This window comes from Aulonocara sp. 'chitande type north' Nkhata Bay, linkage group LG19, assembly GCF_057382095.1.
Source record: "Aulonocara sp. 'chitande type north' Nkhata Bay isolate Kocher_YH1m ecotype deep benthic linkage group LG19, A_spYH_male_GT1.1, whole genome shotgun sequence".
In the NCBI taxonomy this organism is placed as follows: domain Eukaryota; kingdom Metazoa; phylum Chordata; class Actinopteri; order Cichliformes; family Cichlidae; genus Aulonocara; species Aulonocara sp. 'chitande type north' Nkhata Bay.
Window position 1 is genome coordinate 24,362,145 of NC_141362.1, and position 24,750 is coordinate 24,386,894.

At 43.3% G+C, this 24,750-nt stretch overlaps 2 protein-coding genes across 2 annotated transcripts; both read right to left on the reverse strand.

Moving 5' to 3' along the window:
• Window positions 1-891: 891 nt before the first annotated feature.
• lclat1 (lysocardiolipin acyltransferase 1) lies at window positions 892-23,821 on the reverse strand. Its single transcript, XM_086275132.1, has 6 exons — window positions 23,429-23,821; window positions 6,733-6,900; window positions 6,076-6,274; window positions 5,671-5,817; window positions 4,220-4,336; window positions 892-3,272 (listed from the first exon to the last, which is right to left on the reverse strand). Exons 2-6 carry the CDS (start codon window positions 6,898-6,900, stop codon window positions 2,746-2,748), a joined length of 1,158 nt encoding a protein of 385 aa, XP_086131258.1. The 5' UTR covers window positions 23,429-23,821; the 3' UTR covers window positions 892-2,745.
• On the reverse strand, window positions 9,566-11,881 carry LOC147307096 (uncharacterized). Its single transcript, XM_086274277.1, has one exon. The coding sequence runs from the start codon at window positions 11,864-11,866 to the stop codon at window positions 9,566-9,568; it is 2,301 nt and encodes a 766-aa protein (XP_086130403.1). The 5' UTR covers window positions 11,867-11,881.
• Window positions 23,822-24,750: the final 929 nt, after the last annotated feature.

Below are 24,750 nucleotides of genomic sequence, written 5' to 3' on the forward strand. Positions count from 1 at the left end.
TGCCTCCTACATATCCATCAAAGTACTGTTCTAATAAAAGAGTCCGACTTTTGGAAGCTAATCTAATTGAGAGAAAAAAGGTAGATGATAGCCTATGCGAATCATCCATCTTCCTTCCACCCACTGTCAAACCCATCAGGGCAATTTTGAAGTTATATTCAGATACAGACGAAGATACATTCAGATGAAGAGGTGGAAAAGCGAGGGGTGAGGGGGTGGGGCAAGAGAAAAAGTGGGTGGATAAATGCATCTGTAATTGTCCAATGATTCATCATCTGCGGACAGCTAATTTAGTATGTCCTCACTTTTTGTCTTTAATTCGACTGGATGTGTCTGCCCGCTCTCCCGTGCCCACAGGAGAGCAGATATGTATAATATAGAAATAAACTTTTCTTTCCAGCTCTCTCTTCACACACACAAAAGGAGTGACATCATTCTGTCACTGGGAGAAAATGGCATGCTTTCCACTGACATCACTCCACATACTGTTGCCAGGAGACAAGGGAGTCAACATTAGTTACTATGGCGACTGCACTTCACCTTCAAAGCTCCTGACCTTTTTGGTTGTCTATGGTAGACTAGAATGTGTGTGACATGTATATTTGTGACATGTATATGAGTGTTTGTGTATGCGCACAAAACACACAAGGCAGGACGGTCTTCCATCCTTAGTGTTGTGCAACATGAGCATTCAAGGTCTTGTTGAGTCATCCACTGCAATACAGTAGTTGTTACAGGACATGCAAGATTAAAGGACTGCAGTGGAAAAAAAATGCAATGAATGAAACTGCCGATCACATGACACTGGGGCACCAAAAGCGCCGTTACTACTTAAGTTGGGAGTCAACATTTCCTAAACTTAAAAAAACAAAAGATGACGGGAGACATCAGTGAGTCGATACAGCATATTTATTTAGATATATATCTCTTCATTTAAAAGACTGACTCATAACAGTGTCCACTGCGTTTACCTGAGGACAGTGATTTTTAAAGAGGTCCAGCATCGACAAGTAAATGTAAAAATGAGCAACACAAAACGGCACAGGTGAAAGAGACAGATTTCCAGCTGGTTTGGGAGTTTTAAGTGGTTTGAAAAAACAAAACATTTATATAGTACCATATTTGGTAAACAAACATGCTGATGATCGAGTTGTTAACAAAACTATATCACAGTGACTAGAAACAGCCCCTTTTGACATAAACTCGAGGAGCTTCGGATTTGCATAAACCAAACAAAACAAAAAAAGACCCCATTGTCGACTCTGTTGTGTGCCAGACAATTAGTACTTCAAAAGTGGATTGAAGTCGTCAGCTAGATCACACATTTCACAGTGTTACAGAAACTGCTGTAGACCTCCAAACACAAAAAGCTTCTTTACTCACTCAAGTAAAAATGTAATTGAGTTTGAACAGAGAGCAAAGGCAAAGAGAACAAGAGGTGAAACATGCAGCTGAAGAACTGCTTCAATCTTCTTTCAATTTCACTCCTTTTTTGGCACAACTGGAGTCGCTTTCTCAGCTGTCATTTGCTAATTGAGTTTAGCCGGCGCATCAATGCCAGTCCTCTGGAGAGGGATACCAGCAGTGGTGGGCATTACAGGGCTTTTTTGGATTAGGTTGAGTTCAGGGCCAGTTTTCCACTCCAAGTCTGGTTCTCTGTGCCACCCTGCACATTGAGGGGTAACGTTGTCCCAACAGGACATTCTTCCACCCCAGCACCACACACATCCCGTCTCTACAAGGTGTCTCTTCATCCCCAGAAAGGGCACAAAGCCCATCTGCTTCTACAGTAAGCCAGACTTATCAGTCAGATCTTTAATTTTGATAATAATACAAGTGCTGCCTCAATATAGCTACAGGCAACCCTGCCACTGACATGTAGATCTACCGCTTCCTCACATGACAGACTACTTGCTTTTGATTGCTTTTTGTTTTTAAAGTTGACATTTGCTTTTCTCACTGCTGGGTTTACATGGAAAAGCTGCATTGTCATATTGACTTGAGCAATTGAGACATATACAGTGAAACCACCATATAGGCTAAAAGGGTAATTATACCCACTAAACGTAAACAGTTTTACTCATATGTGCCTTAATAACTCTCTGGGAATTACATCTGTCCTTTTTTCCCCCTTGCTGAACACTTCTAACAGAAGCTGATTGATTTAAACAATCCAGCTTATACTGCTAATGTGAATATTAGCAGAAGTCAAATCATCATACATACACGTTCTGTACTATGGCTCTGCTCCATTCATGATTTAAAAAAATTATTACAGCATACAATAAAATACATTTCAAAAATATGAATATCTAACAAGTATGACAAATACCAACAGCAGTATTTTCTGACACAGGTCCATACCGAGGTCCCAAACAACAAACCATGATAAACACCTACTACATGAAACGGATAAAAATGGACAGACGGCAAGCTAAATAACAGTGATTACACAAGAAAAGTCACAGAAAGGGCAAGTGATACATCATTTACGATGAATTCCCTAAACCCAACACAGTTTAATATGGTTAACATTCCTTCCCCCCCCCCCCAGAAAGCTCTTTCCACTGAAGCCATGCATACCATCGTGGGTGCACTTATTTTTGTCTTTCTAAGGCATGGAGCACTAGGTCCCACCATGGGATCCTTTAGCTCACTGGACTGAACAAGTGTAGACAAATGAGTCCTCAGTCTTTGCTGAGTACAGGTGGTAACACGTCATTGTTCATTCGCAACTGTATTTCCTCACTTCATTTTTCCATCTAGCAATTTATTGTTCTCACTGACATCAGCAGACATCGACTTCCAGTATCGATGGCAGGCCATCTCCAGCATCTCAAGCCCTCCAAAGCGCTTGTGCTGAGCTATGTACACTCCAACCATGATCAGGAAGTAAAGCCTGAAAGGAGCCCAGAGCCACAGGCCAGTGAAACACAGAGCAATGAAGCTGCTCCAATACAGCAGCGAGGCCGCTTTGATCAGAGTAACTCGCAGCTCTGACTTACAGGGTGGTACTCGTGCAATGCCATCCCTGTCAAAGGCGCGGGGCTGCCCTGAGTAAAAGTCCCGTAACCGGACCTCCTTTTCAGCCCAGCGCTCCCGACACCAAGATTCTAAGTCAGAGGAAGAGGTGGGAAGTGCAGACACTGGATAGCGCCGGACATGGAAATGGATCTCACGTGGGAAATGGCCGGATATGAGGTGGCGTTCTGTCTGTGGGATGTTCTTAGGGTAGGCGACTGTAATGTCATGGACGGCATCCAAATTATCACCTAGGAAAAAAGTAAAAAACAAGTACAATTTAAAATGATGAATGGGAGAATAACACGACTTACTATTTTAAAAAGATGAAAGCAAATTCATTTAGAAGTGTGAAAAACTCTACTTCCGATCCAGAACCACAAACAGTAAATCTTTTAGACATGAAGACAAGCCACTGCAGGGAGAATTATTATCTCTCTTACAAAACCACACTAGTTCACTGGCCCAGTTACTCAGACACCTCCAATTATCCAGTAACTCGCCGTTTTAAAACTACCGTCATCACTGATCTACAGTGCCCTTGTATACACAGGGGGAACAAAATAGATTACCAAAAGCACAGGATGACACCCGCAAGCGCCTGCTCTCACAGTAAAAATAGAGCTTAGAGGGGAACAGTGGATATGGACAGGGAGAACATGATCAGCATGAGTATGTCAGTCAGTGGCATAAAGAAAGGGAGATGAAAATTGGCTTAGTCTGACGATATCACAGTGTTTCACAACACCTGCTTGGAGAGTCTGTGTCACTGCTGAGCATGCAGGGTTGGTGGGGTGGTGGGGGGGGTGAGACAGCAGGACCAGAGATGGTATTTAAGACCTTTGGAAGACTGCCAGGTTGAGCTCACACAGAAATATGATAATATCGGGTAGCTGTAATGACTGGCATTGGGATGAAAGCATATGTCTGAGACTCTGAAGAATAACAGGTATAATCCCTCCTTGTATGAACAGCGTCAGTGGAATAAGTACAGTCATCGTAGCAGCGTGTCATTTTCAGTTGGTTTTAGAGATAAAATATTTCCGTCCTCATGACAGGCTTTGTGTCCTGGTTATTTTCATGTGAACGCATTACACTGTCTGGCTGCCAACTATCCTTAACGTGTCTATTACAAGTAAATCGGTCACGTGTTTAATGTAGATGATTTCAGAAGCTGTTAATGTCCTTCAAAGCTGACCTTTTCGTAGTCGGTCCACAATGAAGGTGAATCCTGTGGTGCGGGGATGAAGAACATACTCAAACTTCGGCAGGCTGTTCTGTGCAGCAAACGCGTCGCTCTTTGCCCTTGTATTTTCTGCAGAAGACACACACCATAAAACTTGAGTAAAAACTCTGTAAAAACATATCATGTTACTCATTCTCTCCAGGATAAATGTTTTTACTGGGATGCAATCAAGACTCTAAGTTTGTATCATATGACTGCTTTAAGAAGAGTGCATAAACCTTTATGTAGGCACAAAAAATAAGGTAAATAAACCAAGAATTGTTTTAAGATGCTAGGAGTATTAGCTGTCTGTATTCATTTTGACTTTGTACTTTAAAACTATTAAACTTAGAGTACCTTTACGATGAAATTTATACTGTCAAACCAAAATACCATGGACAAGATTAACTGTTGCATATTAGATAGCCTTAATAATAACAACAGCCGAACTCATGGGGATACATAATCAAAAAATTCCAGTGTACTATTATAAAAATAGAAGTAACAATAACAACATGGGTTACGGGATATGATTAGATTCATTAATACACCCACTAAAGATAAACATTTATCCATTTATAAAAATCCATGGGGGGGCATAAACACAGGAAAGGTGACTATTTATTAGCCAAACATTCCTCGGGAACTTGTTGCTGGAACATGTAAACTATAACATGACTCATAAGTTATATTATGCAACAAGAAGCAAATTCAGACAGAGTACTCAGACAACAGACAGCTCTGTTGATCACACCTGTTCTCTTAAACAAAGCTGTTTGTCATTCCTACACAGTCTCTTATTCAATTCAGTTTTAAAAGCTTTATTAAAAAGTTTGCTCTGACCTTGATCCTTTAGTCTGTATGCCTCTAGGATAAGCAGTGTGGGACTAATGAACTTCCACGTAAGAAGTCAACATACCGTGTATATATCCCCTTGTTTCTTGCGTCAAATCAAGCCTTGAAGTCTAAGAGGCTTACTTGCAAACACACTCGCAAGGGTGCAAACATAACACCAACTGTAAAGTAATACTTAGACCCTACTGGCTAATTATGATGTAACTACATTCAGCTCAACATGACATCATGATATGTAAATGGGAGTTAAGCTTCTCCCAGTAATGCTACTCAGGACTTTGACTGGCTCAAATGGGATCTGAAGGGCCTTTAGGCACAAGTGTCACTCTTGCTTAGACCGAGAGATCAGAGCATTCTTGCAGAAATGGCAGTGACAAGAGATTTAGATATGTCTTATCACTCTGAAATTGTGTTTGCATAACAGTGTCGAGCGCAAAGGCATGCAACAGGTGGAGCGCTACGCTGAGCTCTGGAAGCCGACTGGTGGGTAACACATTTTCAGAGTAATAACTGAAATATGGACAGACTGCCCCATGAATGAATTAAACACTGCAAGGTTTACACTTCACCGGTAAGGTCGGTGCCTTCTGGGAAGAGCAGCAACTGTAAGGGCTCTCTGATGTCACAAAAGTAGTCCAGCATGTTCTCCAAATGCTTCTTGTCCTCCTCCCAACGACGCTGAATGAAGACAAAGCAGGCAACCTGCATTGCCCAACCTGCAAAGCAAATATTAAGTTGTCACATGTCTGCTTATCAAGGTAAACTGGCTAACATCTTAAAGTAGGAGCTGAACTTGTATAACACATTAGTGCTCTAACTTTACATCATAATGTTCCTCTTTTATATTTACATTCAGCCAAGTCAGTCTTAATGGTTTTATCTCCTCTTTCAGCATATATTACATTATAGTTTGTGTAAGTGTACACGAGTGTCTTTGTGTGTAGGAAAGGGCAAGGCACCCACTGTATACCCACCAAAGCCAGGAACAGCCTTAAGCGCAGCCTTGAGGCAGATCTTTTCCAGACGAAGGTAGCTGTACCTGAGCAGACAACACCAAAGGAACATCCAGTCCAGGCGGGTACGGTGGTTCATGATGATCACGCTCCGCTCTCCGGGAATGAAACCATCACCTGTTATTACCACCTTCACTCCAAATACTAGCTCCAGCAAGGACTAGAAAAGAGAGACAAGGATGGAGGGAGCATAAAAGAACCGAAAGGGAAGCGAGGGTGACAGATAGGAAGGTGGTCAAGGATGATGACAGGAAAATCATAGAAAGGGAGGAGGCGGAACTAGGAAGAGGTAAAAGAGCCAAAAGAATGAGAAGATAATAAGATACTGGTACTGGTTGGATATTATTGCCATTGTTCATGGTCATATAACCAATCACAGGTGATTTTACATGGCACCACCTTGTGTTTCATCTGATAACGAGCAGGTATACGATCATCAATTGTTGCAGTCATGATACACAAGACCTTTGCCTTGTTCTCAGGCATAATTGGAATAAATGAAGTATAGTTTTGACAAATTAAGAGAAAAGGCATATTTTCATCAGCCTATGCACAGGTAACTTAAGACCATCTGTCGCACACAAGTAGGTTAAGAAAAGGGTAAGCTGGTGTACGCACCACAGGTAGGGTGAGCCAGGTAGCCACAATTCGATCACTGAGCCAGCGGTACCAAGCAGGAGACAACAACATGAGGGGTAAAACTGGCCCCAGCATGAAGACGCTCCCGAAGAAACTACCCAAAAACAGGGTCACCACAAAGTACAGGCCCCGCACTGACACAGCCATCTGCAAGAGATGAACAAGACAAGATTAGCTGAGTACAAGTCCATACAGAATAAACATAACAGTTTTAAAGAAACACTGTTTTATTAAGTGGGTGGATGATGACAGTCACTGTATTCCAGACTTGGATCTCTGCTATGGAAAGAAGCTAAGAAGAAGAACATTGATAATATGAAACAAATGTGGTTTTTAGCGGTCTCGCCAAAAGCAAAGATTGCAGTTCTGTTGCTCTTTTAATATATTTACCCACAAACAGTGGAAAATCCAGGGCAGACATTCCTAGGGTGGAATGTAAATGGGGGAACCTTTTGGTCTGTGGGTGACAGATTGTGGGTGCACAGTCACTAAATCACGTTTTGTTGTGGTTTTGGAATTATTCACTGAATGTACTGCTGGAGAAACTTTCTGTTATTCTTAATAAAATGGCTTTGTTGAATGAAGATCTTAAACTATCACTCAAGTATAATCAGGAACAGAACAGAAGAATTAAAATATTGTAACAGGAACTTGGATGCAATCAATATGGCAATATATGGAGTGTTAAGACACTGAAAGCAAAAAAGGCTGGAAAATGATACTCTTACATTGAAAGTCTCAACTGATTAGGAATGCTAGGTATGTTTTTACTGCATTGGGTGTGTGCTTAGGATCACTGTCATGCTTAATAATGAAGCTATTGCTAGTCAGATGCTTTCCAGATGGTACTGTATGATGGATGATGGAAAACCTGACAGTCCTTTTCAGTGTTCATAATCCCATCAGTTTTGTCTACATACCCAAATCATGACAAAGCCTCCACCATGTTTAACAGATTGCTGTAGCTGCTTGCTGTTGTACCTCTCTCCTTAACCTCCAAACTGATGACTATTTGAACGAAGGTGCTATAAGATTGATTGCCACCGATTTTTCCAGTGATTGCTAGTGATCTTTGGTTCAGTCCACTGAGACCATTTCTGATGGGGCAAACAGTGGATGGACTGGTTCATATATTGTACTTTTCTGCTCTTTTCTACTCTAGCATTCAAAACGCTTTATACAACATGCCTTATTCAATTCACACAAGCACTTTTTTTCTACAGCTATGTGCCTTTCTATCTAACATTCCTACTCCGATGGGGCAATTTAGGGTTCCGCATCTTGCCCAAGCGTACTTAAGCCCCTTTCACATAGAAAGCAACATGTGCTGCGCTGCCCGCTAGCTGGAGAAAATGGCCCAAAAATTGTGTTACACTCCACTTTTACTTGTTTCTTCATCCCTTGCATTAGGGACCTTTTTTATGCTTGAATTATTTTATAAGTTAGTGTTAACTGGTCTACCAAGGAATAGAATGGAATGAAATGAGTGAAAAAGTAGCCAGTGTATAAAGTAAAGAACCTAAAGACTACTTTTAAAGGTTAGAAGTAATGAGTACAAATACTTACTTACTTAGAATTTTCTGTAATTGAGTAGTTATTTTTCTGACAACTTTTTACTTTTACTCCCTACATTTTTAAACAAATATCTTTACTTTCTACTCCTTACATTTTCAAAACAGGCTCCTGGTTTTTGGTTTAACATTTAAGGGGAGTTATTATTTCACGTCACTGCAGGTCTTCAAACAGCAAACTGATTTGAGCCTAAACAACACATGAAAGCCAGTCCTATTTGTATATTAATCACCAGGCGACATTGCATAAAAAGGGATCAAAGAGGCAAAACGGTGTGCCATAGTTAGGAGTTAAAGTGGGCCTGGAACAAGTGCAGATGTCCATAATTTGCAGTTGTGGTACTTCAGTATTTAGCTAGCTCTAAGAAAGAGGAGTGAGTATAAAGGGAATACCTTTTTTTACGTGGCAGGTAAAAAAATGCAAAATTTCTATCACCTCAACAAACATCAGCAAACCCACAAATTGTTTCTGTGCAGTTTGTCACAATATGCCTTCTACCTTAAAAGCTACAGCTGCTATATTTCACAGGGGAGAGAATGAGAACTAAAACCACTCAAGATAGAGAAAGACGGGACCGGAGAGGAAGAAGAGAGAATTCTATTTAAAGGTAATAACTGCTCATGATAGTTGATCAACTGGAACTTGAAAGCTTACATGCAAGTCCTGATTTTTTTATGTCAGATGTTATCTGTATATGTGAAGCAATGACTTTTCATATTGTGAAGCGTTCTGCAAAACAAACTGAGGTATGCCAAGTTTGTGTTATTCAAAAGCGGCATGAAAATACTCTGCAGCTTAGTGCAGCATAAACAATTTAGATTTGCCGTACTGTGATGGATTTAAAGCAAAGAACGTTGGGTTACTTAACGTAATCCCTGGTTCTTTGATAACAGAGTGAGGTGTTTCACTATGGGAATCGCCTCGGCGTGACCAACTACGGAAGCTCCAATGACACCACGTCTGTCTATGACAGACCTGTCGAGCCGTGCTCAGGGCTCCGCCCCCTCGTACTAACACGGCCGACCAGCTCCTAACTCATTCCAAGCAGATTTCTTTCCGTGCCTAAGCAAGGAGGGAAGTGTTGGTGAAACACCTCACTCTGTTATCAAAGAACCAGGGATTACGTTAAGTAACCCAACGTTCTTTTTCTAACTTCGCTCGGTGTTTCACTATGGGAGATATGGCCCACTCCCGGATTGCGCCAGCTCCCGAAGCTACTCTCCAGTGCTACTCCAGGATCTCAGGTCGAACCTGAGGCACCAGAATCCAGCACCGTCTGAGCCAGGGATGACTGTGCAACATCCAGCCGATAAAACCGGACAAACGTGTGCGGCGTAGCCCAGCTTGCTGCCGCACAAATATCCTGGACTGATACACCTCTGAACAACGCCCAGGATGTGGCCACACCCCTAGTGGAGTGTGCTCGGAGTCCCAGGGGGGCCTGCAAGCCCTTACAGCTATAAGCCAGAGCTAAGGCCTCTACAATCCAATGAGCTAGTCTCTGGCGTGATACGGGCCTGCCCTTGTGAGGGGAGGCCCAGGAAACAAACAGCTGATCCGACTTCCTGAATCCAGCTGTTCTGTCAACATAAGTCCCCAAGGCCCGGACAGGGCACAAAGTGTTCAGCCTCTGCTCCCTCTCGGAAGAGAATGGAGGGGGGTGAAAAGCTAGGAGCTCTACTGTAGGGCACCTGTATGATGTTTCCAACACTTTAGGGACAAAGGCTGGGTTAGGCCTCAGGAGTGCTTTAGTGAGTCCCGGGGCCAACTGTAGACAAGAGGGGTGAATAGACAGAGCCTGTAATTCACTAACTCGCTTGGCTGTGGTTAGAGCCAACAGCAGAGTGGTTTTAAGAGAGAGAAACTTCAACCCCACTGCCCCAATAGGCTCAAAGGGGTGGTGGGAGAGGGCGTCTAAAACGACTGACAGATCCCATAAAGGGACCAGTGGTCTAGAAACTGGGAGCGTTCGACGCGCTCCTCTCATGAAGTGACCTACAAGGGGGTGCTGCCCAGCAGGTTTATCACCAAACCCCACGTGGCAGGCTGAAATAGCTGCTAAATAGACCTTTATAGTGGAAAAAGCTTTCCTTTTGTCCAGCAAGTCTTGAAGAAAACACAACAGCTCCACCACTGAACACTGAAAAGGGATAATCTGCTTTTCATGGCACCACTCTTCAAAAACACGCCATTTACTGCTGTAAATGGAACGGGTGGAGGAGGCTCTGGCATTCTGAATGGTTTCAATAACCTTCGGAGGCATGCCTGCTGCCTTCAAATTCCACCTTTCACGGGCCAGGCCCAGAGAGCAACCTGGTCTGGATGGGGATGGTATATCTCCCCACGCGCCTGAGACAGAAGGTCCCTGCGGATGGGGAGTGGCCATGGCTCGTCCACCAGAAGCTGGATGATTTCTGCTATCCAGTGTTTGGATGGCCACCGTGGAGCTATTAAAATCAGAGACAGCCCCTGATCCCTCACTCTGATCAGTGTTGGGGAGATCAGGCTGAGGGGAGGGAAAGCATACAGCAGAGTTTTTGGCCAAGGATGGGCCAGCGCATCCACGCCCAGTGGCGCGTGTGCGTCTGACAGGGAGAAAAACAGGGGGCACTGTGTGTTTTCTCGCGAGGCGAAGAGATCTACAGCAGCCCGGCCGTATCTCTGCCAAATCTGCTCCACCACCTGTGGGTGAAGCCTCCATTCTCCGAACAGTGGATTTCCTCTGGACAGGAGGTCCGCCCCCCTGTTCAGAATTCCTGGCACGTGAGTTGCCCGAAGGGAGAGGAGCCGAGTGCTGCTCCACATAATTATTTCCCTGGCTAACCTGTGTAGCTGCCGGGAACGGGTGCCGCCCTGGCGGTTGATATAAGCAACTACAGTGGAGTTGTCTGTTTTCACTAAAACATGTTGACCCCGGAGATACGGCAGAAAATGCCGTAAGGCTAGGAGCACCGCGCGGAGCTCCAGCACATTTATGTGATTCAGAGTGAGTCTCTGTGACCAAACGCCATTCACTGCTCTGCCCATCATAGTTGCACCCCAACCTGACAGGGATGCATCTGTGGTCAGCGTCACCCTGGATGATACTGCCCCGAGCGGTACCCCCGCCGCGAGAGCTGTCGGGCTCCTCCAGGGCCGGAGAGCCGCAATACACGGCTGCGTTATTTTTACACCACGACTGAGATGTCGGCGAGGGCACAGCTGCAGAGAAGCGACCCACCGCTGAAAATCTCTCATCATAAGCAGCCCCAAGTGTACCACCGATATCACCGAGGCCATGAGGCCGAGGAGGCGGAGACAGAGTCGGAACCGCACGACTTTCCCCAGCTGAAAACGGGAAAGACAGTGAGTGAAGGATGCGATCCTCCGCTCTGAAAGTGCGATACAATAAGAGATGGAGTCTATTCTGAGCCCCAGATACTCTGTAAACTGTGCGGGTTCCAAGTGGCTCTTTTCCAGGTTGATAGTGAACCCAAGCTCCGTGAGGTGATTCACCACCACCTCGGAGTCTTTGATCGCCTGCTCGCACGATCGTGAGCATATTAGATAATCGTCTATGTAAGAAAATATTCTGATGCCGCTGTTCCTTAACGGAGACAGCGCTGCCTCCACACATTTGCTGAACACCCTCGGAGCTAAGGATAGCCCGAATGGGATAGTTTGAAACTCGTACGCTACGCTCTGATAAGCGAACCTGAGATATTTCCTGTGTGGAGGATAAATGGCGATGTAAAAATATGCGTCTGATAGGTCGATTGTAACAAACCAATCGCCTGTGTGAATTGAGCGACAAAGCATCTTGTGTGTGAGCATTCTGAACGTGTACTTTCTCAAATGCTTGTTTAACACACGCAGATCCAGAATAGGACGGAGCGACGTTCCGTCCTTTTTCGGGATGAGGAAATAGCGGGAGTAAAAGCCCTGCTGAGCTTCTTCGCTCGGAACCGCTCCGATCGCCTGTTTGTGTAACAGGGAGGATATTTCCTCCTCCAGCACATTCGCTGAATCGCGACTGGCCACAGAAGCTAACACTCCGCCGAATCTCGGTGGTTTTGCCGCAAACTGTAGTCTGTAACCATGGGAAATGGTTGACAAGACCCAGGGATGAACTGCGCATGCGCGCCACCGCTCCAGCCGCTCTGCGAGCGGGCCTCTGAAGAAGCGGTAGCGTGACGTCACCCCCGTCTCCCGGAAGGAGTTGGGGCTCTCCCCCTCGGGAAGAGCGTGAGCTCCCCCCGCTGGGAACAAAGACAAATTGCAGTGATTTTCTTTTGTTTTTATTTTGAAACTGGGGGGACATTCTGCCCTTGGCAAACTGCCTGGCTGCAGAAATGCACGTTTTATTTCTTTTGTTACCCCCAAACCACATTGAAGTGTCTGGTGACTCTGGGCAGTGCTTGGTGACACAGACAGAGTGTTTAGAAGTGTTTGGTGACACTGCGCCATTTGTCCACAAGTCTGTCCTCCCTGAACTGGAGGAGGAGACTGAGAGGGTGCTCCTGGTGAACTGGAAACTTCCGGAGACCCTGAACTTTGGAGTGATTTGGTTACCCCTTCTAACACCTTCCTTCTCTTTGGGGAAGAAAAGAGGGGTGACACAGAATGCTGCAGGTGTGCTAGGCTGACCGCTTCTTTTTCCCCTCTCCGGGGTGTGACGGCTTGTTCTTTGCAGCAACTGCTGCAAAGGAATGCTTGCCCCAAGGTCTTCGGTTCTCTACCTTGGCCTGGTGGGCACCCTGCTGGCCTCCTGCTCCTCTCTGCATTCTGACCCCACTCTGTCTCCCTCTCGCAGCTGCTGCTGTTGCTGCAAAGCCAGCTCTTGCCACCTGCTGGGGCTGAGAGTTAGGTTTTCTGGGTAAGCAGAGATTGAATGCTTCACCCTCCTGCTTTCTGCGGGTGCTTGTTTCTCTCATTCTCTCCAGGGCTGGGCCAAAGAGACCCTTGGTTGGGTCATAGGCTGCATCCATGACCTCAGCCTTCTGAGCATCACCCAGGCCTGACAGGTTTAGCCACAAGGCTCTCTCACCCGAGACTGCAAGGCCCATAACGCGACCACACCCTTGGACTGCTCCCCTGGAGGAGCGAAGAATGAGATCATTAACCACGCAGATTTCATCCCAGAGGGCTGGGTTCGGGGAACCCGAGTCAAGCTGACGGCCCATGTCTTCCAGAATTTCTGCCTGATATGCTGATAGCAGTGTGACTGCATTAAGCGAGCACACTGACTGTGCAGCATATTTGTATGTCCTTTGATAAATAGATGCCATGAGGCGATCTATCTTGTTGGGCAAAGAAATGCTAGAAGAAGCTGAGATTGCCCTGCGGTTAGGGTGAAGGTGATACGCCACTGAAGGCTCCACTGCTGGGGGTTCAGTCAGCCCCAGTTCACCCATCCCCTGGATCTCAAGCTTAGAGCAGCCCTTGGTCGGAAGCTTGCTTTTAAAAGGGCTTGACCAATAGCGACTCATTTCTTTCATGCAGGCTGGGACTGCTGGCAGAAGCTGCTTTGATGGCGGCAAGGCTGGTGGGAGCCTCTTGCCGTCATACAAGTCATGTTCTGCCCCTTCGGCATCCTGGGCGGCTGGCCATGGGATGCCTAGCTTGGCAGCAGCCCGTTTACAGACCTCGTACAAATTGCTGTCCACCAGGGGTGCAACTTCAGCCCCACTCGGTGGCCTGGACTGCTGGGGAGGAAAGGTAGAGTCATCCTCCTGTTCCTCATCCATGTCCTCCAGGTCGAGGAGGTCGGAGTCGGCATCGCCCTCCGCGTCCTCGCCACCCGGCTCGCCCACGTTTTGATCGAGGAGGTCCTCGAACGATGGGGGCATGAGCGGGGACTCTTCTTCCATCATGTCCGCCCAGCTTGTGGAGGCTCGCGGATGACGGATATCGCTCGTAGCAGTAGCAGCCAACAGGCAGGGGTCCTGACTGTTCGTTACTGCTACTCTCAGCCTCCTTTCCAGGACTTTCTCTGGCATCAAAGCACAGTGTGGGCATCCCTGAGGGTCCGCCAGTGAAGCCTGAGCATGCTTGGCACCCATACAGACGATGCACATTGGATGAGGGTCCCTGCCCGAGATGGTGGCACCGCATGATGCGGGGCACGGGCGGGATGCAGCCTCTTTAGCCTTCGGCTCCGACCTTTTGGCGGGAGTAGGAGCCGTAGACATGGTTAGCGGAAAGGGGTGAGACTAGGCTACACCAGGCTCGTCTCGACACGTTAGCCCGTAAGTAGCTAGGACTAGCAGCGGGTGTTAAATCCGATCTAGTCGCGGCGGGAGTCAGCTCGTCGTGACACGTTGGCTGCACTCCGCTAGCCAATATCGTTAGCAACTTAATGCTAACCGAACCCTACGTCGACCAACAAGCTAATGCTAGTGAGACGCTAATGTGGTTCGTGGCCTGCTAACAAGTTAATGCTAGCCGGACACTGAACGAACAGCTCGCCGTAACGCGTTAGCCCGAGTCACACAACGTCGGCTACCTCGCTAACTAAAACCAGGAACCGCTGGGACAGCTCGCCTGACGCGGTTGCTGTTCCACAGTGCAACTCTAAGTACACTTCTTTCAAAGGACTTACTCAGCACGATCCAAACTGGAACCGGAAAAACTGCGTTCGGCGACGTACTCCTACACGGGACGCCTGAGAACTGTTAAGCAGCTAATCAAGTTAGCCTGGATGCGCTGAGGGAGCTCAAAGTAGTTTCTCACGGGAAGAAAGCGAGAATGAGTTAGGAGGAGCTGGTCGGCCGTGTTAGTACGAGGGGGCGGAGCCCTGAGCACGGCTCGACAGGTCTGTCATAGACAGACGTGGTGTCATTGGAGCTTCCGTAGTTGGTCACGCCGAGGCGATTCCCATAGTGAAACACCGAGCGAAGTTAGAAAAAGAACTGTGTGTGACTAGTGCACAGTGGCTGTGGTGCTCAAGGTGAGAATTCGGTTACATCAAGTGTAGCACAGTTGAATTTGAAGTTAAGCTGATGAATCTTAGATTCATTCACTCAATTCCACCTTCATACCAACCTTATACAGCCTAGTATAAAAATAACATGCACAATATACTGTCATCACAGAGGATGCCAAGACAACTCATGAGACATGTGCTTATATCTTGTTGAATTCAGTTGTGCAAATCCACAAAGACGAGTAAACCTCAGAGCTGCAGTGGCCCAGATCACCTAATCACAGCCTGTACCATTAAGAGTTATTACTCATTTCCCCACATTGAGCCACTACAACCCCACGCGTTGAATCCCACTTTAACCACCAACTGTACTCATTTTTCAGTTTAAAGGTAAAGTCATCCTCTGTTCTGTAAGCAACAGAAAACAGAGGAATTTCTTTATTTTCTCCAATTGTTTGTTCATATTCTACATAACTGATTCAAACTGAGTGCATTCAGTAGAATTAAAATTTAGACTGAAATAAAGTTTCATCTACCAATATTATTTTATTATTGTATTAATATAGCACAAGGTTCAGTTAACTTTGCACAAAGATAGATGGTAGAATATCCTCCCAGAGAGCTACTTTTTACTTTCTTGCTTAGAGTACATTTCAGAACTTATACCTTTTCACTCGTTGAATAAGTACTTCAGCTTTTACTAGAGTATATTTTAATACTAATATCTGTATTTCCACATAAGTACAGAATGTCTGTACTTTTGCCACATCTGACTACTTTAGAAATTACAAGGAGGACTGGTTACTTGGAAACAAACTATCAAGAAATGACAAGTGGCTGCAAATTTTCCACAATACTGTACATGTACTTCCAAACTGGAAGAATGGATTCAGTATGGTGAAAGACTGGGACACAGAGACTTACTCATTTGTGTAATTTCCAGGTAGTGGTTATTATTCATGAGATATACACATTTTTTAAAATGTGCTTTTATGAAGCGGTAGTTAAAAAAAGCAAGACTAAAAACTTCACAATGGAAATGACAAAAACAACTACACCATAAACTTCGGCTGTTATTGAACCTTTGAGCCACTGACTGCACTAAAAACATCACAAGGTGATAAACTCGTGGAAAAATTGGTTGAACCACACTTAAACTTTATTGTATTGTAAAGTTTTTCCTCTGCTTATCAGATTCAGGGTCTCAGGTGTAGGTGGGGTCAGGAGTGTGGGTAGAACCTATCCTAGTTACCATAAGACAAGAGGTGGGGTACACCATAGATAGCTCTCCAGTCTGCTGCATGGCTTCCAAAGAAAGACACACAATCATTCACCATTGTCTTTGGATTGTCAGGGGAAGTTGGAGTACCCGGTGAGAGCCCATGCAGGCACGAGGAGAACATTTGTAGGCCGCTAATGAACCTTTGACCCACTAACCCTGCTACCAAGAAGCATTAAAACATTACATGATAATGAACCAATGGAAAATTTGATAAACCACACATTTTATTGTGTTAGGAAAATTATCCTTTGAAGTCATTATAAGCCCACGTACAAACTGTCATTGACATGGTTGCAAACAAAACTGAAACCTGATGCTGTATGTACTTTGTAATGGTGTCAAATCACAACAAAACGCTCAAGAACAATCACATCACTCTAACACAAGGTAAAAGGGACTTAATTCAGCCCTTGTCTTTTCAGAGATATGAGAGGTAAACATTTCAACTTCCAATGGTAATTGAAAGTTGAATGTTAATTTGTGCTTCGCAAACTTTCACACAGGTGTTTTCACTTAGTTTTCCTGATTACACCCCTTCTTATGCTGCATTAATGGCACATCAGAAGTGGAAGGTTGGAAAATCTAATCAGGAATCTCATTGGATTTAACTGATTTATGTAATTTCTTGGCTGCCTCCTGGTTTGCTTTTTAGCCATTTTATGAATAACAACCCCCATCACTTAACTGAAGAAACAGATGAGCTAATAAGGCTTGTTTGTTTGATTTTTTTCCCTGGGGAGAGATAAGAGTGGATTCCCCGTGTCCACTGAATGCAGCATTAGTACCAAGACTGGAGACCTCCATGTATTTCTTAGTATGGTTCCACCAAAGCCTGGGAAAAGGCTGAATTAGCCTGAAAAATGTTAAACACCTGTTATTGCACAAGGCATTGACATAAAAATTCAATATTTATGAAAAAAAAAAAATCACCTTTCGAAAAAAACGACAAAGTGTAGACCAATGTCTTTTGATCAATCAAATACAAAATAGTTGGTTAATTTAAGATGAACTAAACCTGTCTTACAAAAGTTTCTAGGGTGATCTACAGCCAGTGTGATCACGATGAAAGCAAGCATTATACCAGTTTGCTGCTAAAAATAAATGTCATGGCCAAGCTGGTACTATCCCTTCTGATACTAAACACAAAACAAGAGTTCATTATTGATCTGTCAGGCAGTCATAGTGGAGGAGCAACACTGTGTCATGCCATTCCTTAAGTATATAGTTTACATATTGTTGTGACTTGTGAGGCTCATTCTCCTTATCTTGCAGACAGAGATGCAGAGATTACATTTACAAAACAGCTGGGCTGAAAAGAAATTCTACACAGTGATCTAAGGTCTCTGCATTTTTTTTTTTTCAGGAGATAAACAACAAGATATCAAGCCTCAAAACAGTGTGCTTTCTATTTTTTCAGAGTAGCTGGCACTAGCTGTCTGCCTATTGTTTTGTTGTAAATGCATCAAAAAATGTAAAAAAAAAAAAAAAACAAAACAAAAAAAACACAAAACAAAACACCAGCAAAGTAGAAGCGATACAATCTTGTACAGTCTAGGGCTGTGCGATATGACCAAAATCTCATATCCCAATATAAGAAATTCTATCGTCCTGATAACGATATAAATCACAAAAATGTAACATTTTCTGTAAATTCTGTGAATCTCGGGCAGCTCGTCTTGCGGGAAGTGTTTCCAGCTGCGCGTCATGTGGCTGGAGTCGAGTGTTTTAACCGATGCATGAAGCGATACATTTTTAGACATAAGTTGTAACGGCCGCCGTTTTCTTTGTATTTATTACACAGCGTGCTGCGGGGAAAAGCCCGTTCTAACGTTTGAGTCTAAGGTTTATTTTTTAGCACCTGGCGGCTCTTTTTTTAATTCTCATCTGTAAATAATCTGCTCTTTCACGTTATTCCGTTTATTTTGAAAAGTCTCAACAGGATCTTGAGCTTTATTGTGAAAGGTTTATGTGGAACATATACAAGCGGACACGGGATGCTGTTACCGTCGTTGTTGCTAACCACAACGCATAAAAACAGGCGCTTATCCGTCCATAGTGTGGTTATATTAAATATAAGAGAAAGAGAGAACTTTAAGAAATTAATATAGCCACTACAGTGACCATCAAAACGATGAAAAAAATATTGCCGTAAACAGTTTATTTTGCGACACCACGAAACAAACGATAGCGTAAAATGAAATGATAGACGTTTTTATATCGTCATCCGATATATATATCGTTATATCGAACAGCCCTAACACAGTCCATGCGTATCTTAACAGTAGGGCTGTGCAATTAATAAAATGTTAATCTCAATCATGATGCTGGCTTCTCACAATTAAAGGAACATGATTGAGTGCCACTGAAAATGTATGCTCTGCCAATAGAAAGTAAAAGCAAATCAAGTGGTCGCTAGATTAACATGCCTCCATGAGCCAATCACAGCTGTTCCCTGCACTGTGCAGCTTCAGGTTTCCTGGACTAGACGGGCTTAGTAAAAGTGCGTTAAAAGAGAGATACATAACCAAATTCAAATGTGTGGCACGGCAGGAGGTAAAGAGCTTTTCCCTTGAATTGAATCGTCATTTGCTGTTCGGAAATATTGCAAATTTAGGTCAAGTGATGTTAACCAGGAACAAATTATATGCAAAGAGTGCTGTAGAGTTGTGTCTGCACCGCAAAACCACACAGGTAACTTATTCAGCCACCTGAAAACAAAGCACAAACTGCAGGCAGGTCAAGAAAATCACTGTTCAGCTCGGACTTCCATAAAAGTGAGCAATGATGCAGTGAAATCACCAACGCAGAGTCGCATTTGGGCAAAGATGCAAGGGTCAACCAAACACGGAGCATAACGATGGCTTCAGGGAAAGGTTTAACATACTGGTCAAAAGATGCTGGCCATCTTTTGATTGAAAGTGTCTTGTGTAGCTGTGGGAAGACCATATACACTCCATGGCAGGGTGCACACAATTATTTTTCTAAAGTGGAAATACCAGTGCCGTATGTAAAACACTACTGGGGAAATACAGAGGGATCTCACAGCTGTCAAGCACTTTGCTATTAGTTTTATTCAGATCAGGTACAATGAATGAAGGGAAAGACTATTTTATGCACTTCACTTGGTGCAATTTTTAAAAAGATACATTTTTTCTTCTAACACGTGCTGAATTTGGGTATATAAGGAAAAGCTATTTTACTTTACTGAAAAAAAGCTTTTGTGCCAATAAATAAAAAAATAATTACATTTATAATATTTATTCTGTAGACGAAAACTATCAGACTGCAAAGAAGATAACATAAACAAGTCTGACTAATTTAACGAAAGGAGTTAGAAATGTTTTTGTATTGCTGATCAGACGGAGCCTGTCATTTTCCACCACACCCCGAGGTTTTGGTGGAAAGCAATACAGGGTACAGTCACCTAGATACTGTGAGGTTATCTTTACTGATATCTGCATGATTTCAGACTGAGTCACTAGACAGAAATCTAACCAGAAAACATTCCAAGGGATCGCTTGTGATCATCTCCACGCAAGCCTTGCTCATCTCAAACAAGCCTATTGAAGTTGGGCAAGTTGAGACATTACACACCTTCCTGTATTAGTAGTTTTTAACCTACTAAAACCGCACGTAAGCAAGTAACCTAAGTGTCAAATATTTTGATGTAATGCACCTTTGCATGCTTGGCAAACCTGATTTGATAATAATTTCCCCCAGGGATCAATAAAGTATTCTGATTCTGATTCTGATTCTGATGCTCGATGAGAAAAAGCCATGCCAAATGATTTGTGTACATTACAGAGAAGGGCGTGGAAACCCTTATAATCTGTAAGACTTCGGTCGTTGCTGTGCTTTTTGGAAGTCGAATTTCCCAGAGGAACCCACCCGAGGGATTAATAAAGTTCTATCTTATCTTATCTTAGACTTACTAGTTTTACAGTTAAGCCCTAAAGCTGGTAAATTACTATTAAGAAGATGAAAGGTTTAAACGGAGAGGCACAGCAAGTCCCTTGCTGACACTGGCATCTCCGAGCTCGTGCTACTGGGAGCAATTTTCTCCTGCAGGTGTTTTCCTCTCTTACGTGAACTTCAGCTCTCACCTTACACCTCAATTACTGTTATGACTGTACAGGCTTCTGGTTCAGACTACCTTCCCCAACACTTTCATCATCCTGCCCTTGTTGACACCTTCTGCGGCATCATGACACAGCAGGTCTCATGGCACCAATCAAAGTGGCAGAAGTTGCATTTAAGCAATCCAAGAGTGTTTGTGCATGATTATGTTGGCATTTAGGGTTTAAGGGTTGCTGGTTTTAACAACGGAAAATGTGAAGCATGAGAGGGCTGAGGACAACAAGCTTGCTCAGCACAATTGCCACAATTAGGCTACGTCCCTTTCCACTCACACACACACACACACACAAATAAAACACACACCCTTGGGTGGCTGCTGAAACAACTAGACAAGGCTATTCATACATGCAGTAAAAAGGCCTGACACACCTGGAGCCAGTGATGTGAGAACTGAGTGGAATTATGAAAATTAAATTGTTATATAAACATGTTTTTTTCCTGCTTGGCATATACACATGAGGCCTGGTAACACTATTTGTGCAAGACATCCAGGGAAACTTGTTTTCATACTCCAGGGCCAGCATTGCTTGTGAGTTTGATTTATTCCCGTCTACTTGGTTGGTTTAACATTTATTTAATCACCATAGTAATGATCCTGAAATAATTTCCCCAAACACACACACACACACAAAACTTGGACCAAAATATTCATTCTAAGGGCAGAAAAAGAAAGCAGCGAGGGAAGATAATAAACATAAAATCAATACACAGGATACATTTGTTGTATCAGAAATGTGACAAAAGCTCCTGGAAAAACACAATTGACTATAGAAGGCTTAATAGAGGAAGCTGGTGGCTGTTGTCAAAGAGGATGTGATGGAAAATCTGGTCTAAACTTTAGTGACAAAACCATTTTTTGTCAATCAACTTCCACATTCTTTGCAAGCATACTTCCTGCACGCAGGTGAGGAAGACATATTAAGTAGTCCTGCTCGCTTCTCTTATTTTGTGCCCACTTGGCTCCTGTCCTTCCCATCTTTCTTTGGCACCACATTTAAGAGGTGTGGCAAGCAGCTTGCAACATTATGCCACATTGTAAATTAATTAATTAATTGCACTATTTTGTACATGCAAAAAAAACCCAAAACAACAACTGAAAATAAATAAAAAATGCAAGGCTACAAAAGCGCTTTCCAAACAGGTAATCAAAGAAAACAGAGTTGCTTCCACACAAACTAAACTATTCAGGCTGAAGTATAAATCTGTTTAATCACAACTCTGGTCGAGCGGATTTGAGAGAAAGTTAGAAAGGCGAGGCTGAGATGGTTTGGGCTTGTGCAGAGAATGGATAGTGGATATATTGGACAAAGGACTTTGAATAAGGAGCTGCCTAAGTCTGGTCCCAAGAAAAATGTAGCCAAAATTAAGGAAGGTCCTGAAATCGGTGAAATGATGCTTGACAATGAGTTCAGAAGCCAAATGGATCAGCGGCATAGGAAGCCTTCGTGCAGGTTGTCCAGAATTTTCTTGGAAATCACAGAATTGTGCTCAGCTTATGGATAACATGCTAAAGGCATTTCAGCTAATGACTGCAGAACTTCACTTTAGATGCACTTCTTACGTACTCATCTCGACTTTTCCCCCCACCAAATCAGCGATGAGCATGGAAGAAAGTCTTCATCAAGAATAAAATGATATCAGGGAAAATTCAATCCTAGCATAATGGGTGACTACTGTTGGTTCTTGCTAAGTCAAGCGCAAAAGCAAATGTATTAAACATTGTTTAACATGTTTAATTTTGAGCTAAATTGACAGGAATTTGCTTTAGCGTCTTTGTCTGGTGTTGTGTTTTGGTTTATTTTCAGAATACACACATTAAAACTATTTTGTAGGGGAAATGCTTGAAATTCCAGATATTGTGTTGCTATATTGATATTCAAAAGTGATGTGTATCTCAAAAACCTGACGCAAGTTGGTTGTACTTCTGAAATCAGTGTAAAAAACAAGAACAAAAAAACAGATAAAAAGCAGGTGTGAGGTGCCCAATAGCAAACAAAAAAGAGCTTTTTGTAGAGCAGTGTTATCAATAACTATAACAATCTCATGTTAAGCAAGTCTTTATTTTAGATAAGGGGAAAGCTCAATCGCCTCAGATAAAATCTATATGCTGGTTTGTTTTGAAATTATAGAAATGTATTAACCCCTAAGGCTGCCTGAAAAGGAAACTGATATGCAGTTACTTTGGGTACCTGTGTTTCCAAACTACGATATCTTTTAACTAATATCATACAAGGGCAACTGACAGCAACTTACGCCACCTTTAAAGCAACAATAAAAGTAGCTAATGGACCATCGATCGTACCATACTTTTTCCACTATACCAGGGTGGGGCGAGTAAGGAAGGAGGACTTTAGCCAGAAAGAAAGCCTCGATTAGCCTAGATTTAAGTTTAAGCTAAGAATTGTGCCATATTTTATCTGTAAATAATAATGTTGCTACGTAAATATTGACCTAGCAGCAGCCTTTAATGCAATAAACCACGAGGAGATACTGCAGTCAAATGGATTGGCTAATGGAGACGCTAATGTTTACATTCTGACAGTGTGTGCTCTATTACGGTGAACACATTATGAGGAAGGGGTAACCATACAAGCACCACTTTGCCTTTCCACAAACTGCCTTTAAAATCACTTGGCTACAGAACAGCTCATCTCCCAACGTACACGCTAACTGCTACATTTATTAAACGAGAAGCTACCTTAAGGTAAACTACTAGACTTTCAATGGTGATGGCTAATGCATCGAGTTTTGTGAAACACATACAATTTAAACATACCCACCTTTCGTGCTTATCCTTCACAATCAACGATCGGTGCGGGTGTGCTAGTCACGTTAGCTCCGGTAAGTCCAAACGCTGGGTTGCGACATACTAGCAGCTAGCTAACTAGCAAACATTAGCAAGAGGAGCTCCGCCAGAACACGAGAGCTGGCGCCGGTAGAACACCGGCTGAAACTGCCTCGCACCCGCTTTGTTTCGTGAAGTATTTGCTGCTCTAATTACGGAGCCGAGGCAGCTTCGCTTTATACGAAAGCATTTACTTACTATTAAAACAGAAACTTGCAGCATCAGCCATAACGTTTAGCTAGCTGAAGCCGACCTCTCAACTTGCTACCTCTCACCTGTCTTTACAGACAGGAGTCGACGGGGGGTGCTGTTTGCACAGGATAGCTTCATTAAGGAAAATGACGGTCTCAAAACCGCAGACCTGTGCCATGTGGAGCAGGTTTTGCCAAGGAGAGCCCTCATAGAGAACGCAGCGTAGATTTCGCAAGCTGATAGTGACTTTCACTGACACATTTCTTATATTTTTAGCAGCAGTCGAACTAGTTTGCACCTTTGAAGTCGTAGGTTGTGCAAAAAGAAAGTAGTTGACAATAGAGAAAAATCCAGCAAAGAAGTACTTAAGTACTTTTTGTGCACAGTATGGTTTTATGCATTTTACGCTTATTCATCATATATAATTTCAGCAGTATTATGGTTTAATTAATAAAAAGGTCTGAAATGCTTTTTATTGCTGCTTGCCCAGGGTGAGCTGCTTCAACTATTTTATAGAAAAGCATGCAATGCATATTTAAACATTTTGCCCATTATCTATTGTACAAGTCCTCATCATAACGCATTGAGAGGTCAGTGCATCATTAACAAAGCAGCAGTCACAGGCGACAAAGGGTAAGAACAGATCATTTGAAAAGTAAACAGTTATGCAGAAATAACCAACGGAAAACATAAAAAAAAAAACCTGTGTTTTGATTTCACTAATCAAAACACAATTCCTTTAAACATTAAAACTGGTTAGCATTAAACAGGGAAAGTACAGAGTACACTCAGAAGTTTAATCATTTCAGGCTCTTGGTTGAAGCTGGATCAGGCTTTCTTTCAAGATATGCAGCCTTTGCAGTGGCCTAAATTTCTTTAAATTCAAACAATGTTCAGATATGAACAGATATGTTTCCATAGATAACTGCCTTTGTGCACATTAAATCTCTCTCTCTTCAGAGCTTAAAATCTTTTTACTTATGTTAAATTGTTCTTCAGTAGGATTCTTGTTAGTCATATATCAGACGTCATTCAGGTACTGATGATATACATCTCAAGTCCTCC